Below are 18,599 nucleotides of genomic sequence, written 5' to 3'. Positions count from 1 at the left end.
GCGTGGTCTCTGTTACCCCCCCAGGCGTTGCCCCTCCCCCCAGGCGAATCCTCCAGGTCTCTCCTCAGGAAGAGGGTTGTAGTTGGCGTCTTCCTCTGGGGCGTCGAACAGCATCTTTCTGTTTATGATAAGAATAAGAATAATAAGAATAGTTAGCATCTTCCTCTAAGGTGTGGAACAGCATCTTTCTGTTTAGGATAAGAATAAGAATAATAAGAATAGTTAGCATCTTCCTCTAAGGTGTGGAACAGCATCTTTCTGTTTAGAATAAGAATAAGAATAATTAGGGCTATTTAACTTTATTTCACCATTAAACTATCACTAACAGTAAGAACATATTAAGTACATTAAACTATAACTGACTGAACAGACAAACATGAGAGAAGTTAAAGAGTAAAGGGCTTTGCACACAGACGCATTTGTTCGCACGGATAAAACGGACAATTTAATTTTTTTTAAAGAAAACAATGATTCTCTACGACCTCATGCACACTAGCTCCGAATTAGCCGTGCGACGAGTGGCTGCGGCTGTGCGCTTTCTTCTCAATCGAACCCAGTTCGATTTGTGCGTCTTGTCGCATGCGGTAAAAAACTCATCACTCCTTTTATGACTCCTTTTGGGATCCGCAGCACCGATTCCTGCACAGCCTTGCACACCAAATCCAATGCGTTTCAATCATGCAACAAGCGGAAAAACCTCAATGGTTGAAAAACGCGTCCGTGTGCAAAGACCTTTAAACTAAGAACAGACGTACATGAGAGAAGTTAAAGGGTTAAACTAAGAACAGAAGTTAAACTAAGAACATAAGTTAAACTAAGAACAGAAGTTAAAGAGTTAAACTAAGAACAGAAGTTAAAGAGTTAAACTAAGAACAGACATTAAAGAGTTAAACTAAGAACAGAAGTTAAAGAGTTAAACTAAGAACAGACATTAAAGGGTTAAACTAAGAACAGAAGTTAAAGAGTTAAACTAAGAACAGAAGTTAAAGAGTTAAACTAAGTACAGAAGTTAAAGAGTTAAACTAAGAACAGAAGTTAAACTAAGAACAGAAGTTAAAGAGTTAAACTAAGAACAGAAGTTAAAGAGTTAAACTAAGAACAGAAGTTAAAGGGTTAAACTAAGAACAGAAGTTAAACTAAGAACAGAAGTTAAACTAAGAACAGAAGTTAACTCATCTGCTGCCATTTAACAAAACCTTCGTACCCTCATAGGCCAAACTGTATCCATAGACTTCCATGTAATTCATAGTGCACGGATCATGCACACCCATGCCTAGATAATGCACCACGTGTGTCCACATTGCTCACAGCTTTCAAACAAAAAAATCCGAATGGAAATCCGTTCAGGCATTCATGAGATAGCAGCCATTATGTTTTCCTAAAATGTAAACAAAGATGGCTGCCATGTTTGAAAGATGGGGTTGCTATGGGGGTTAAACATGCAATTTCGCGATCGCTATCATGCCTACTAAATGTTTTGGGGTCAAAAAAAATTTTTGGAATTTTGTTTTTTTTTCTTTTTTTTTTTCAAAAATTCTCGGGTTCCTCGGGCGTGGCAGGGTGGTACATCGCGAAATTCTCGGGTTCCTCGGGTTTGGCAGCATATGAGTTAAAGAGTTAAACTAAGAACAGAAGTTAAACTAAGAACAGAAGTTGAACTAAGAACAGAAGTTAAAGAGTTAAACTAAGAACAGAAGTTAAAGGGTTAAACTAAGAACAGAAGTTAAAGGGTTAAACTAAAAACAGTACATGAGAGAAGTTAAAGGGTTAAACTAAGAACATACATGAGAGAAGGAGTCTTCAGCCATCTGCCCCCTCCTGGCTGGTTGGGGAACACATCCTCCAGGAAGAAGTAGACGTGACCCACAGCGATGCCTGGAGGAGAAAACAAACACACCCTGCTTCAAAACCTAGTGAAAACAAACGCACCCTGGTTCAAAACCTATGAAAACAAACACACCCTGGTTCAAAACCTAGTGAAAACAAACACACCCTGGTTCAAAACCTAGTGAAAACAAACGCACCCTGCTTCAAAACCTACAGAAAACAAACACACCCTGGTTCAAAACCTACAGAAAACAAACACACCCTAGTAAAAAACCTAGTGAAAACAAACGCACCCTGGTTCAAAACCTATGAAAACAAACACACCCTAGTAAAAAACCTAGTGAAAACAAACGCACCCTGGTTCAAAACCTAGTGAAAACAAACACACCCTTGTAAAAAACCTAGTGAAAACAAACGCACCCTGTTTCAAAACCTATGAAAACAAACACACCCTAGTAAAAAACCTAGTGAAAACAAACGCACCCTGGTTCAAAACCTAGTGAAAACAAACACACCCTGGTTCAAAACCTACAGAAAACAAACGCACCCTGGTTCAAAACCTAGTGAAAACAAACACACCCTGGTTCAAAACATATGAAAACAAACACACCCTGGTTCAGAACCTATGAAAACAAACGCACCCTGCTTCAAAACCTAGGAGGGTAGTATGAGTTAACAGAAAAAACATAATGGGTGTTTTTAATGAATCTATCATGGTTAAAATGGAGTTTGAAGTTACAATGGGTGTGTATGGGGAGAGGCTCTGGAGGAGGAGGGCCTGATATCATTTACATCAAATATCTAAATATTGAATCAAGCAAATTAAAAACTGTTCAGGGTGTTCATAAAAGCCTGATTAGACGATAAAATGACGAAAAGTTTTTTTGAAAGTGGAATATCCCTTTAACAGGTTAATAGTTTAATTACCCAGCAGATCAACGATGATAGAGTTAGTGTTAGTTAAGGTTAATGGTTTCATTACCCAGTAAGTCTACGATGATAGAGTTCCCCAGCAGAAGGGAGAAGCCCATCAACACCCAGGGCAGGAAGGGAGCCTGGAAGTTCAGCAGACCAAAGAAGTTCATGCGGACGTTGGGGTTCCTCCTGCTCCACACGTACACCAGCATGATGGTGAACGCCTGGCCAAGGAACACCAGGCTGACGAAGATACCGAAGATCTGAGCTCTGTGGTCAAGGTTTATACATGTACTGTATGAATACATAACTCCATACGAGCTTTATACATGTACTGTATGAATACATAACTCTATACCGAAGATCTGAGACCCCCTGGTCAAGGTTTATACATGTACTGTATGAATAATAACTCCATACAAGCTTTATACATGTACTGTATGAATAATAACTCTATACCGAAGATCTGAGACCCCCTGGTCAAGGTTTATACATGTACTGTATGAATACATAACTATATGAGGTTTATACATGTACTGTATGAATACATAACTATATGAGGTTTATACATGTACTGTATGAATACATAACTATATGAAGATCTGAGACCCCCTGGTCAAGGTTTATACATGTACTGTATGAATAAATAACTCTATATGAGCTTTATACATGTACTGTATGAATAATAACTCTATATGAAGATCTGAGACCCCCTGATCAAGGTTTATACATGTACTGTATGAATAATAACTATATATGAGTTTAACACATGTACTGTATGAATAATAACTCTATAAAAGTAGTACACATGTACTGTATGAATAAATAACTCTATATGAAGATCTGAGACACCCTGGTCAAGGAATGGTTAGTTATGGATATACTGTATGAGCTGGGGTTGGGGGGGAGCTGGTCGTTTGCATGTTCTCCCCGTGTCCCCTAGGGTAGGTAGCCTCACTAAAAACATGCAGTAATCCTGGTCTCTATACTACCTGATGGAGGGGAAAGGAACTGGTGGGAATAACATGTTCCTTCCACGCGCTACATCCAACCGGGGAAACTCCCCCCTGTCAGGTGATAAGAAGCGGCCTGCTCACTCCTCATGCACTGAAGGAAGCATGAGGTCAGTCCGTTGCTCTCCCCAGGTTGGCAGAGGGAGAGCAGAGCCCAGGATTACATTTGATAATTGGCACAGGGTGAAAAATCATCATATAGAGTACATATTATATTGTATAAAGGATACAGTCATCAGCAGGCCTCCAAACAGGAACATGAAGACAAAGTCAGCAGTTCTCCCTCTGAAGGATCCTTCCTCCAGCATCCTGCAGTACCTGTACCTGAGGAGCATCGTTAAGGACCATCTGACCTTCTGTTGGAACCATCTAACCCTAGATACAACATCTAAACAACTTGAGAGCATCGTTAAGGACCTTCTAATGGAGATCAGACCTTCTAACAACATCTAAACCACATCCTGCAGTACCTGTACCTGAGGAGCATCGTTAAGGACCTTCTAATGGAACCATCTAACCTTGATACAACATCTAACAACCTGAGAGCACTGTTAAGGACCTTCTGACCTTCTAATAGAGGGGTTTTCAAAGTGGGTGACGGGGCACCCTGGGGTGCCGTGACGGCAGTCCAGGGGTGCCGCGAGATCATTTGATAATATTTGGAATTTATTTGGACACTTGAAAAAATATTTAGTATCATTTTAAACTGGAAGTACAAAGTTATTTTCAGACAGTTCTAACCAAAATGGCTGTTATCTCAACACTTTCCTCACAACATAATCACTAAAATATCGTCACTTTGAATGTGACTATAGGTTTCTCACGTAGCATGGAAGAGATGTATGTGGCAGTTTACCAACCAGAGCTTTATGAATGAAGAGATGTATGTGGCAGTTTACCAACCAGAGCTTTATGAATGAAGAGATGTATGTGTCAGTTTACCAACCAGGGCTTTATGAATGAAGAGATGTATGTTACAGTTTACCAACCAGAGCTTTATGAATGAAGAGATGTATGTGTCAGTTTACCAACCAGGGCTTTATGAATGAAGAGATGTATGTGTCAGTTTACCAACCAGAGCTTTATGAATGAAGAGATGTATGTGTCAGTTTACCAACCAGGGCTTTATGAATGAAGAGATGTATGTGGCAGTTTACCAACCAGAGCTTTATGAATGAAGAGATGTATGTGTCAGTTTACCAACCAGGGCTTTATGAATGAAGAGATGTATGTGGCAGTTTACCAACCAGGGCTTTATGAATGAAGAGATGTATTTATGAATGAAGAGATGTATTTATGAATGAAGAGATGTATGTGTCAGTTTACCAACCAGAGCTTTATGAATGAAGAGATGTATGTGACAGTTTACCAACCAGAGCTTTATGAATGAAGAGATATATTTATGAATGAAGAGATGACAATGATAGTTGCACCTCTCTGACAAGGAACTCCAGCCCACCATGTCATACAGGGTGCAGTGATGAGTGTTAGAGTTCCCACCAGTAATAAACATTAGAGATGAGTGCTCAACTGAGTCCAGAGGCTTGAGTGTGGAGGCACCTGCAACCATAGATCAGGGGTTCCCAAACTTTTTTTGTCTCAGGGCACCCCATGAATGAATGAATTTTCACTCCCAGCACCTTATATTTATAGCATATCGTCATTGTCGGGTGGAAACCTTGTATGTCCAAAACCGTTGGTTTTGTATTTATCATCTATAAAATGTACTAAACTAGTGAAAACAGACGATCTACAAGCACACAACGCCGTTGTGTGCTTGTAGATCGGCTGTTTTCACTAGTTTTGTGCAACAGTCTTGTATGATGAAGCAGGGCTTTGCTTTACCAAAAGACGTACACATTGGGGTGCCTGGTGGCCTAGTGGACCAGGCGCATTATAGGCATTGCCATTTCGGCATCAATGCCTGTCGGCGTCGCCGGTTCGATTCCCGATCCGGGCGACCTTTGCCGCATGTCACTCCCTGTCTCTCCCCCATTTCCTGTCAGTTTACTGTCCTATCCAATAAGGGCAAAAAGCAAAAAAAAAAAATCTTGAAAAAAAAAAAAAAAAAAAAAGGCGTACGCATTTGAAACTTGGAGATACGAGGTTTCTGCCCGACAGTGACGATATTTTAGTGATTATGTTGCGAAGAAAACGTTGAGATAATAGCCATGTTGGTTAGAACTGACTGAGAATAACTTCAAGTTTAAAATTATATTAAATATTTGTCCAAATAAATTCCAAATATTATCAAATGATCTCGCGGCACCCCTGGACTGCCGTCACGGCACCCCAGGGTGCCCCGTCACCCACTTTGATAACCCCTGCCATAGATTATATCTCCATAATCCAACATCCAATGTTGTTGGATGATGCAACATCTAATCTAAACAACATTCTGTACCTTGAGAGCACTGTGAAGGAAACCTTCTAATGGAGAAGCACTTCTATGACATGTCAAACTGCAGGTTCCTAACGTACGCTTAACAACTCACAGACAGTTTGAGAAGGATACAAAAAAATCATATTGAAAAGAAAGTTGAAGCCGACTGGTCCGAAGAACAAGAAGTTGGTTATTAGCCTCCATACCTGGAAGAGAAGAACAAGAAGTTGGTTATTAGCCTCCATACCTGGAAGAGAAGAACAAGAAGTTGGTTATTAGCCTCCATACCTGGAAGAGAAGAACAAGAAGTTGGTTATTAGCCTCCATACCTGGAAGAGATGACAGAACATCAGCTGTTAGGTGGAAACCTTGGACGTTCAATTCATTACTTTTCAGGAAATGGAAAAAAATAACCACTTAAAAAAAAAAAGTAGAGTAAAGTTATCTAATTTGGTTAGAATAAGTGTTAAATTAGCTCTATATTGTGACAGTAATCATTGCTATAGAGTGTTTGTTCAGTAACAGTGTTAAATAGCTCTATATTGTGACAGTAATCATTGCTATAGAGTGTTTGTTCAGTAACAGTGTTAAATAGCTCTATATTGTGACAGTAATCATTGCTATAGAGTGTTTGTTCAGTAACAGTGTTAAATAGCTCTATATTGTGACAGTAATCATTGCTATAGAGTGTTCAGTAACAGTGTTAAATTAGCTCTATATTGTGACAGTAATCATTGCTATAGAGTGTTTGTTCAGTAACAGTGTTAAATAGCTCTATATTGTGACAGTAATCATTGCTATAGAGTGTGTGTTCAGTAACAGTGTTAAACAGCTCTATATTGTGACAGTAATCATTGCTATAGAGTGTGTGTTCAGTAACAGTGTTAAACAGCTCTATATTGTGAACGTAATCATTGCTATAGAGTGTTTGTTCAGTAACAGTGTTAAATAGCTCTATATTGTGACAGTAATCATTGCTATAGAGTGTTCAGTAACAGTGTTAAACAGCTCTATATTGTGACAGTAATCATTGCTATAGAGTGTTCAGTAACAGTGTTAAATAGCTCTATATTGTGACAGCAATCATTGATATAGAGTGTTTGTTCAGTAACAGTGTTAAATAGCTCTATATTGTGACAGTAATCATTGCTATAGAGTGTTTGTTCAGTAACAGTGTTAAATAGCTCTATATTGTGACAGTAATCATTGCTATAGAGTGTTTGTTCAGTAACAGTGTTAAACAGCTCTATATTGTGACAGTTTTAAAGCTGATATATCGCAATAGTATTGTATTGCAAAGATTCACAATATATTGTGATACTATTGCATCGTGACCCAAGTATCGTGATACGTATTGCATCGCGAAATTCTTGCCAATATCCACCCCTAAGAGCAGGGGTCTTCAATGTTTTCAGGACAAGGACCCCTTAGTTGAGAGAGAGATGAAGCAAGGACCCCTTAGTTCAGAGAGAGATGAAGCAGGGACCCCTTAGTTGAGAGAGAGATGAAGCAGGGACCCCCACAACCTGTTCATAGATTCCATATAGTTTCATTGTTTGACAGCACAATCATCAGTGTATTTGGTATTCATGTCAATTTGTGTTTTCTGATATTTAACCACTTGAACCGTCAATACTTAATAAACTTGACCTTTCACTGTACTTAGTCTGCTCTTTTTCACCTCTACACCAAACCTCTTTGCGCGAGGCGTTGTGAGCTTGTATATCTGCTATTGTTGGCTACAGTTCTCAGAATATGGACACTAGCCTAGGGTTCAAGTTGTTAATATTAAAAAGGATTGAAAGATTTGAAGGACCCCCTGTAGTAACTCTGAGGACCCCCTAGGGGTCCCGGACCCCCTGTTGAAGACCCCTGCTATAGAGTGTTTGTTCAGTAACAGTGTTAAATACAGTAGCTCTATACTGTGACAGTAATCACAATAGTCTGCCTCTGTACCAACATGTTGTTTACATCAATCAATCAATGGTCAGTTATGTGGGGTGAAAGGTCAAAGGTCACTCACCTGGTAATTGCGTAGAATCAGATCAGGGTTGAAGTACAGCTGGAATGGAGTGATGAGCTCTAGTTGCTGAGAGAGAGAGAGAGAGAGAGAGAGAGAGAGAGAGAGAGAGAATAAAATACTTAGATGAGACGCACATGAATCATTTAAAACTAAATGTGTAAAAATGGCAGATGTACAGATCCACCAGGCACGTGCTGGCCATTGGGAAAAGCAGGACAACTCCCGAACGGCCGGTCCAGGCCGGCCATTAGGAAAACAAATTAAAATAAAATGACGGCCTTCGTTCCATTTTGTAAGTTTTTTCGCAAAGCAAAGCCCTGCTTCATCATACAAGGCCGTCGCACAAAATTAGTGAAAACAACAGCAGAAAACAAAAACAACAGCAGATCAACGCCTCGCACCCGCAAGGCGTTGTGTGCTTGTAGATCGGCTGTTTTCACTAGTTTTGTGCAACAGTCTTGTAACTTGGAGATACGAGGTTTCTGCCCGACAGTGACGATATTTTAGTGATTATGTTGTGAGTAAAATGTTGAGATAACAGCCATTTTGGTTAGAACTGACTGAAAATAACTTTGTACTTTATTTTTTTGTCCTAAATATTTTTTTCAAGTGTCCAAATAAATTCCAAATATTATCAAATGATCTCGCGGCACCCCTGGACTGCCGTCACAGCACCCCAGGGTGCCCCGTCACCCACTTTGAAAACCCCTGCTCTAGTTTATTCAGCATTTGAGCCAGGGACCACGGACCAACATTCCATGACATTTAGCCTCTCAGAATCCCATTCCAAATCCACAATTCCATGCTGTATTGATGTTGGTGCCATAGGAGGGATAACAGTCAAAACGATGATCAAAATAACAATTCTTCTACCTTCTCTAACTGTGTAGACTTCTAGTAAACTAAGTAACACAGGTGTTTAACAGTAATTTAAGTCTTGAGAGCGTAAAATATTACACTCTCAACAGTTACAGATCTGTAAGGGTCCATTTGGATAATATAACATCTAACCACTGCTGCTGTGGTCAGTACACAGGCTGTTAGAGGTCTTTATATGTGTGTATATAATACACTATATTATAGTAGATCTATATAGCATAAACCTTACCACTGCTGTTGTAGTCAGAACACAGGCTGTAGTGTAAGATATATATAGCTCTAGTATATGTGTATATAATACAGTATATTAGTAGATAGTAGATCTATATATAATAATCTTACCACTGCTGCAGTAGTCAGAACACAGGCTGTAGTGTAAGATATATATAGATCTATAATACAGTATATTATAGTTACTAGTAGATCTGTATATAATAAACCTACCACTGCTGCAGTAGTCAGTACACAGGCTGTAGTGTAAGATACATATATAGATCTAGCCGCAAATTGCAACACTAGATTTTTTTTATACTCGGATGAATCTAGGGTTGCAATACCTCCCATAGGGATCCAATGCATGAAAACAGTTTTTTGCTATCTGATTGTATTAAACGACTTCAAACTCACCAATATTGTGGCTCTATGGAAAGCTTGGAATTTACTCTTGCTATCTGCAAAGTGTTTGTTTCTGAGAATTCCACCGTGGAATTGTTATGATTTATTTTCTGTCAATAAAATCCGAGCAGCCATGTTTTTTTTCTAAGTCTTGAACTTAGGAAGCGCTCGTCTTCTATAACACCACGTCCCGCTGCCTCCTGCATTAGGCTATGTGACAGAACCAGCTGGTACACAGGACTGCTGAGTGACTTCCCACGAGCGCTTCCAAACTCCAGCACTTAGAAAAAATAATCACCCGAACTGAATTTCTTGACAGAAAATAAAATCATAACAATTCCACGGTGGATTTTTCAGAAACAAACACTTTGCAGATAGCAAGAGTAAATTCCAAGCTTTCCATAGAGCCACAATATTGGTGAGTTTGAAGTCGTTTAATACAATCAGATAGCAAAAAACTGTTTTCATGCATTGGATCCCTATGGGAGGTATTGCAACCCTAGATTCATCCGAGTATAAAACAATCTAGTGTTGCAATTTGCGGCTAATATAGATCTATATAATACAGTATATTAGTAGATAGTAGATCTATATTACCACTGCTGCAGTCAGTACACAGGCCGTAGTGTAAGATATATATAGATCTATATAATACAGTATATTAGTAGATAGTAGATCTATATTACCACTGCTGCAGTAGTCAGAACGCAGGCTGTAGTGTAAGATACATATAGATCTATATAATACAGTATATTAGTAGATAGTAGATCTATATTACCACTGCTGCTGTGGTCAGAACGCAGGCTGCAGTATAAGATACATATAGATCTATATCTATATGTTTAAACAGTACATTAACAGTATATTAGTAGATAGTAGATAGTAGATCTATATTACCACTGCTGCAGTAGTCAGAACGCAGGCTGTAGTGTAAGATACATATAGATCTAGTATATGTGTATATAATACAGTATATTAGTAGATAGTAGATATATATTACCACTGCTGCAGTAGTCAGAACACAGGCTGTAGTATAAGATACATATAGATCTATATAATACAGTATATTAGTAGATAGTAGATCTATACAACATAAACCTACCACTGCTGCAGTAGTCAGAACGCAGGCTGTAGTATAAGATACATATAGATCTATATGTTTAAACAGTACATTAACAGTATATTAGTAGATAGTAGATCTATATTACCACTGCTGCTGTAGTCAGAACGCAGGCTGTAGTGTAAGATACATATAGATCTATATGTTTAAACAGTACATTAACAGTATATATAGTATTATAGTAGATCTATATATAATAAACCTACCACTGCTGCAGTAGTCAGAACGCAGGTTGTAGTGTAAGATACATATAGATATAGTATTATGTGTATATAATACAGTATATTAGTAGATAGTAGATCTATATTACCACTGCTGCAGTAGTCAGTACACAGGCTGTAGTGTAAGATACATTCATACATATATAGATCTATTATGTTTAAACTAACAGTATTAGTAGATAGTAGATCTATATTACCACTGCTGCAGTAGTCAGAACACAGGCCGTAGTGTAAGATACATATAGATCTATTATATGTGTATATAATACAGTATATTAGTAGATAGTAGATCTATATTACCACTGCTGCAGTAGTCAGAACACAGGCCGTAGTGTAAGCTCTGGTCACCAGAGGGATCTGCAGGTATTCCTGCTGTAAGGTCTGATAAGCCATGTTTACATATAAAACTATAAATCTACATAAAAATAAAAGGTTGTTTTATAAAAGATTCTCAGAGCGACGGGAAGCTGCTTGTTCCTTCCGGCAACCTGCACGACACGTCATCTATGCGTGGCGTCATTTCCTGTTAACCGGAGGGGGCGGGGCGAGCGGGATGCGATAGGTCATGGACGCGACCGAGTATTTCCCGGTGAATCTGTGCGCAAAGGTGGGGGCCGATGGGCAAGGAGGGTTGCGAGCTTATGAGAAACAACTAAAATAAGACCTTAAAACCTGGCGAAAACAGTTGCGTGCATTAGCGGAGGATGACGATAAAGGAAATCATTTAATGGAAAACATTAAATTAACTTCTGAAAAGCATACACGGCCTTAAAACATGGCAAAAACAGTTGCGTGCATTAGCGCAAGATTAGATGAGGATAAAGGAAAACATTAAATTAACTTCTGAAAAGGCTTCACCCACCTCGAGTCTATAGCCTACTAAAACTAGTGAACCGCGATCTTGCCACACGTGAATAATTGTGGTTGTAAACAATAACACAGACAATATAAATCCTTGTTGTGGGAAGAAAGGATATCATCATGGCCCCAAATAACTTTTAAATATCTTGCAATTTGCGACGAGTCTCTTACTAAATCGGCAAGATTACATTACATAACATAATACATAAAAGCTAAGCTATATAACCTCTCCATCATCAGCAATAGTCAGTGGTTCGTGTCCCCCACACTCCCAAGCCCCCACCTTTGCGCACAGATTCACCGGGAAATACTCGGTCGCGTCATGGACCCGACACCTGTCGGGGAGCAGGATGCGATAGGTCACCGGTTTCTGTGTGACGTACCGGAAGGGGAGTAGGGTACGATAGGTCACCGATTTCAGTGTGACGCACCGGAAGAGGAGCAGGATGCGATAGGTCACCGGTTTCTGTGTGACGTACCGGAAGAGGAGCAGGGTACGATATGTCACCGGTTTCTGTGTGACGTAGCGGAAAAGGAGCAGGGTGCGATAGGGCACCCGTTTCAGTGTGACGTACTGGAAGAGGAGCAGGGTACGATGAGTCACCGGTTTCAGTGTGACACACCGGAAGGGGTACAGGATGCGATAGGTCACTGATTTCAGTGTGACGCACCGGAAGTCTCAACAAGAATCTGGTCTCTTCTGACGCAGCGTTCCATAATGATGTTTTAGGGACATAAAGATGATTATAAAAGTATAAAACCTGCTTATATCAGCTCTCATTACAAACACTGTGTTTGATTAGTAGTTACGTTTAATAATAATAATAATCACTCGTTATTTTAATCAGTAGGCCTATTGTTGCTGTAAAATGTATTGTGCACTTTGCCGTTATCACCACAAGATGGCAGCAAAAGGCCGATATATGGCTTATTTTGCAAATAGAGCTTGAAAAGGAGGGGAAATAACTGTTATGTAGTGTGTGATATGCAGATAATATGATTTCTATTGGTATAGCTACCCTTTTTATAGAAAGATTATTTTGGTATAGCTACCCTTATGTATACAGAATATGCTGTCTAGTTTGTATTGTATAGCAACCCTTACTAATTATATAAAGATAAAAGTCGTTTTGATTGATTGATTGATTGATTGATTGATTGATTGATTGATTGAAGAATGTATTAGAAGATTGCAATAGAAACAGGTCAACTAAAAGGAGATCCTAGAAAGCTGAGGCTTATTTCCACAGGAACCACACTTTAAGTATCTCATATAACATTGAAAGACAGACGGATAGAACATAGTACTTTATCTAGGATATCAGTAAATATTAGCATAAATACACCCTTCATTCAGCTGTAGGTTATTATGGTTTGAATCATTCTGTTTTCACGTGGATCCAAATGATCATTTATTATCATTATTACACAACAGGGAGGTTGCCATGGGACACTTTAGAAACCAGCCCAAAAAAACACAACCCATAACGTAATATTATTTACAAGCGTCAAGCCCAAAGTCACTTGTAATGACCCTGTTTACAATGTATGGATGTCCATGTCTGCATTCAACATTGATTCATTGATTGATTGAATATCGCACTTTATTAGAAGTTTACATAGGTACAGTACAGTATAGTACAGCACAGTACAGTTCAGATACAAGGTGGATTAGGACCACAAGAATGAGCAATGCCGCGTTTACTTTGGGGTCCTTTGTACTCAATGCATGAACTCATTGAATGACAGACAAATAAACACAGCACTATGCAGAAAAAAACATCATAAAATGATCAGAAAAATCACACCTGCGAGAAGTGAGCAGCGCAAACACGACACATCTCCTTGTATGGGCAGTTGTGTCCGCGACGTCAGTTACTTTATGTGTCTGAGCAGGGAAGTCCATACATGGAGATCCGTGATAAAACATTTGGCTAACCATACATGGGGATCCGTGCTCAAACACACAAAGTGAAATGTAGGCGCAGTTTGCACCGCTGAAAATCACATAACAATTTACATTTTTAGTAAAAGGGTCAACATCCAAGCCAGGGACGTGCAGAGAATGTTAGAGGCAGGGGCTGACATTTCAGAAAGGGCCTGGTGAAAAGCATTGAAAATAGCAGACCTCCAAGCTCACAACGTGTCGCGCTGTGACGCGTTGTGAGCTTGGAGGTCGGCTATTTTCGGTGAGGGATACCACAATAAACTAAGCATAATCAAGTGAATAGGCTACTGGAGATGTGACATGAGATGCTGCATTCAAGTTCAGGAGAGTTTGGACAAGGCGATTCTCTTGAACGCTGCCTTCAGGTATGGCATGGAAAGAGGGGGCATTTGCATTTCTTTCACCATAAAAACTGCATTCATGGTCTAGAGAGAAGGCACTTTTAACTGACGGATAAAAGGGCAGGGGATCAAGCCCCCTTTGATGTGTATGTGTGCAGGTGCCTGGTCCCAGCATGCAGTTGTGCCCATCCATGTGCGTCCATAGACATAGTAAGGTAGACGCCTCCTTCGGCTAGGGGGCGCTAAATGCATTGAGCAACTAAGGGAATCTTCATCGCTTCCGTGTTCATTGGGCGTGCGTCACACATACGGAAGTCGGTAAGCCAATCAGAGGCAGGTGGGGGCTGGTCTTTACGTATGCAGCCTATTAGAACAGCTGAGCAGCGCAACATCGGAACTGGCTCTGTTGAATTGAATTGTGGTCCTTGGATAAGTCACGGAAAAGACACGCTGTGATTGGCCAGTAGTCACTTTGACTGACAGCGTTCCCTTCGTTTTTCCCAGGAGGTCCCGACTAGAACTTTTGCACATCGCTGCAATGAAGTGCAGAGGCGAACGAGGCATCTAGCTCTTTATATCTGTGTGTGCGTGGACCTCGTCTCCATCGCAGCTCGCCGCCTTCCGTTTCCTCTGAACGAGGCGGCTCTGCCAGCTGAGGAACTTCCCGTCGGCGGCCTGCATCATGTCCTCCAGGTGTCGGGTCAGGTTCCCGCCGCTCGTCAGACGCCCGTCGTCGCGTCGTCGTCCGCTCCTCTCTTGGAAAGGACGCAGCTTGGCGTCGCCAAACGCCCGCAGGTCAGCGCTGCTCTGGGCCGCCCTCTCCTCCTGATTGAGGGGCGGCGCGCTGAGCCCCCCCGGGAAGCACGACCAGAAGCGCCTCAGCAATGGGGCGGCGGCCGCGTAGAGCTCCCGCAGCTCCTCCTGAACGTCGGCGGGAACCGGCGGCGGCCCGTCAGCCCGCTGCAGCGACACGCCGCCGCCCGCCGACACCCGCTTGAGCCTGGGTTTGTAGCGACTCATCTCCTGCCGGACACGGCTGACGGAGCCGCTGATGTCCTCCTGACCGCTGCTGCGTCCGGACGGGAGGAGATGCGCCGACCGCTTGAGGTTCAAAGGAACCGTCTTCGGTGGGCTTTCCTCCCGCAGGTCCTCGTATCCCACGGCTTCCAATCGCGCCTTCTTGGCGGAGGAGGAAGGCTGGGAGGAACGCGGGTCGTCCGCGGGGTTGCCGCGGTCCGCGTCGCTCCACTCGCCGGCTGGGGAACTCGCGGCAGCGGGCGGCGTGCGTGCGGAGACCAGCAGCGAGACGCTGTGATGGTTGACTCGCCTGACGATGGAGGCGGGGCTGGCGCTCCCCCCTCCCCCCGCCGTCTTGCTCGGAGCGGAGGGGGGGCGGGGCAGGCCGTAGCCCTCGCCCAACGTCCCGTCCCACAGCGAGCCGAGGTCCAGCAAAGGGTTTTTCGTTCCTCGCGCCACCAGCGACGCGAACGACACCTTGTCGTCGTGCTTGGCACGTTCGGAGAGGACGTCCGGCGTTCCGAAGACGGAGTCGTTGACGTCGGCGCTGTGGACGTTGCCCGAACCGCTGCGTTCGCCGTCTCTCCGAGACTGAAGGTCTCCCAGAAACGCGGCAGGTATTCCCACCGCTTCCCGTCGGTCGGCGGGTCGCGGGCGCTCCGCGTTGTCGGTGCCGGTGCGTTTCTCCGCACCGCCCGCTCCGCCGGTCACGGCCGGGCCGCCGGCGTCCGGTCGGAGAGGCGCCGGAGGAGGGGCCTTCGCCGCGGCGCTCCGGTTGAACCGGGGCAGAAGTTGGTACAGGAGCTTCTTGGCGGCGTCGCGGTCCCTCAGGGCTCGGCTCTCGTCGGTGAAGTGGAAGGTGCTGCTCTGGCCGGAGTGGAGGACCAGCTCCAGCTGCACCTTGGTGTTCCCGTCCGCACTGATCTTCTGGCAGCGCACGTCGGCGTAGCGGTGGCTGAGCGACGCCTCGCCGTCCCGCCGCCAGGACACACGCTCCGCCAGAAGGTACAGAGTTCCTTCACGCTTCCTCAGACAAACCCTCTTCACGGCCAGACGCACCTCCTCATCCTCCTCCTCGAACAGACACTCCATCTTCACTTCAGCTTTGATTGATTCAGTGAAGACTTTATTAGAAGTTTGCATGGGGAAATGTAGAGTTTCATAGCAGTACACTTCACTGGTTCTCACTGCTAGATTAAACCTGATTACTTGACCAACAGACGCTTAGATAAATGTTTGTCTACAGAGACGTGTTGAGGTAAATATTAGATTTCCGCTAGCCTGGCAAGCCAGCCAGAGTTTGACTGTCTTTAACGCTCTGAATGTAGATCTATATATAAGGTGACCTGAAGCCTGCTATGATGTCACTGAATGTAGATCTATATATAAGGTGACCTGAAGCCTGCTATGATGTCACTGAATGTAGATCTATATATAAGGTGACCTGAAGCCTGCTATGATGTCACTGAATGTAGATCTATATATAAGGTGACCTGAAGCCTGCTATGATGTCACTGAATGTAGATCTATATATAAGGTGACCTGAAGCCTGCTATGATGTCACTGAATGTAGATCTATATATAAGGTGACCTGAGGCCTGCTATGATGTCACTGAATGTAGATCTATATATAAGGTGACCTGAGGCCTGCTATGATGTCACTGAATGTAGATCTATATATAAGGTGACCTGAAGCCTGCTATGATGTCACTGAATGTAGATCTATATATAAGGTGACCTGAAGCCTGCTCTGATGTCACTCACTGTTGTGTAACGATGACATCACACTAACTCCTGGAAGGAGCTTAGCTCCAACATAGGCGTGGCCTACATCTGGTCTATCTGGTCTACATCTGGTCTATCTGGCCTACATCTGGTCTACATCTGGTCTATCTGGCCTACATCTGGTCTACATCTGGTCTACATCTGGTCTACATCTGGTCTATCTGGTCTACATCTGGTCTACATCTGGTCTATCTGGTCTATATCTGGTCTACATCTGGTCTACATCTGGTCTACATCTGGTCTATCTGGTCTACATCTGGCCTACATCTGGTCTATCTGGTCTACATCTGGTCTACATCTGGTCTACATCTGGTCTATCTGGTCTACATCTGGTCTATCTGGTCTATCTGGTCTACATCTGGTCTACATCTGGTCTACATCTGGTCTATCTGGTCTACATCTGGTCTACATCTGGCCTACATCTGGTCTATCTGGTCTACATCTGGTCTATCTGGTCTACATCTGGTCTACATCTGGTCTATCTGGTCTACATCTGGTCTACATCTGGTCTATCTGGTCTACATCTGGTCTACATCTGGTCTACATCTGGTCTACATCTGGTCTATCTGGTCTACATCTGGTCTACATCTGGTCTATCTGGTCTATCTGGTCTACATCTGGTCTACATCTGGTCTATCTGGTCTACATCTGGTCTATCTGGTCTACATCTGGTCTACATCTGGTCTATCTGGTCTACATCTGGTCTATCTGGTCTACATCTGGTCTACATATGGTCTATCTGGCCTACATCTTGCCACACAATGCTAAAAGTTTACAGTTTTACAGTTTAGTTACTGGAATGCCCATATATGGGCATATTGGTTGGATTGGCGGTTCTGGACAACTGGATATCAGAAGAACATAACGTTAGTCCTGCATTAGGGTGGCAGCGTCGCTGCGGTGCCAACATAACTGGGGGAGAGGCCGCAGTGCAGTCGCAACTCACTCACACACACTCACTCACACTCACACACACTCACTCACACACAGACAGACACTCACACACACACACACACACACACACACACACACACACAGGGACAGTGTTTTTTGCAGGTCGTTCAGTCTGAGTCTATCAAAAAAGCAACTGGGTTAAGGCAGCGGGAGCTTGTGATTGGCTGCGTGGGGTGACGGAGATACACCTAAACCTGACCTTAACCCGAACCCTAACCCTAAACCTAACCTTAACCTTAACCTTAACCTGAACCCTAACCTAACCCGAACCCTAACCTAACTAACCTCAGTAACATTAATTCTGGTAAATGCTAACCTGGTGAAATGCTAACCTGCCGACGCTAGTGAATGCTAACCACCTAGTGAATGTTAAACTGGTCCGTCCAACAGTGCTTAACCCAGTTGCCTTTTTGATAAACTCGGGCTGAAAGACCTGCAAAAAACACTCTCCCCTCAGGCCCTCACACACAGTGGAGATGCACTTCATCTTGTGTTGCAGTGTTTTTATCACGTGGATATTTTACCTTGTGTTGTGAAACACTTTTAAAGTGTTTATACAATCACAATAATTATCATTCATTAAATGAAAAAAGAGCCTTTGAAAAGGTGAAAGGTCACTTCTCTTATTTTATTCATCTTGTAGAACCAAGTATTTACAACACCAGCCAAACATCTGTCATTTTATAATTAAATTAAG

The 18,599-nt window shown here is 42.6% G+C and overlaps 2 protein-coding genes across 2 annotated transcripts; both read right to left on the bottom strand.

The window, feature by feature from the left end:
• Positions 1–11,475, bottom strand: derl2 (derlin 2). Its single transcript, XM_080742723.1, has 7 exons — positions 11,297–11,475; positions 8,162–8,227; positions 6,271–6,344; positions 3,986–4,079; positions 2,810–3,005; positions 1,785–1,875; positions 1–118 (listed from the first exon to the last, which is right to left on the bottom strand). The coding sequence occupies exons 1-7, from the start codon at positions 11,387–11,389 to the stop codon at positions 13–15; spliced, it is 720 nt and encodes a 239-aa protein (XP_080598849.1). The 5' UTR covers positions 11,390–11,475; the 3' UTR covers positions 1–12.
• A 3,235-nt stretch (positions 11,476–14,710) lies between these two features.
• LOC308299921 (general transcription factor IIH subunit 1-like) lies at positions 14,711–16,255 on the bottom strand (the record flags this gene model as incomplete). Its single annotated transcript, XM_080743699.1, has 1 exon — positions 14,711–16,255. One exon carries the CDS (start codon positions 16,253–16,255, stop codon positions 14,711–14,713), a length of 1,545 nt encoding a protein of 514 aa, XP_080599825.1.
• Between the last annotated feature and the right edge of the window lie 2,344 nt (positions 16,256–18,599).

The sequence above is a fragment of the Nannobrachium achirus genome (genome assembly GCF_963921795.1).
Source record: "Nannobrachium achirus genome assembly, chromosome: 15".
NCBI classification, from domain to species: Eukaryota; Metazoa; Chordata; class Actinopteri; order Myctophiformes; family Myctophidae; genus Nannobrachium; species Nannobrachium achirus.
This window is presented reverse-complemented; position numbering and strand designations above follow the sequence as displayed.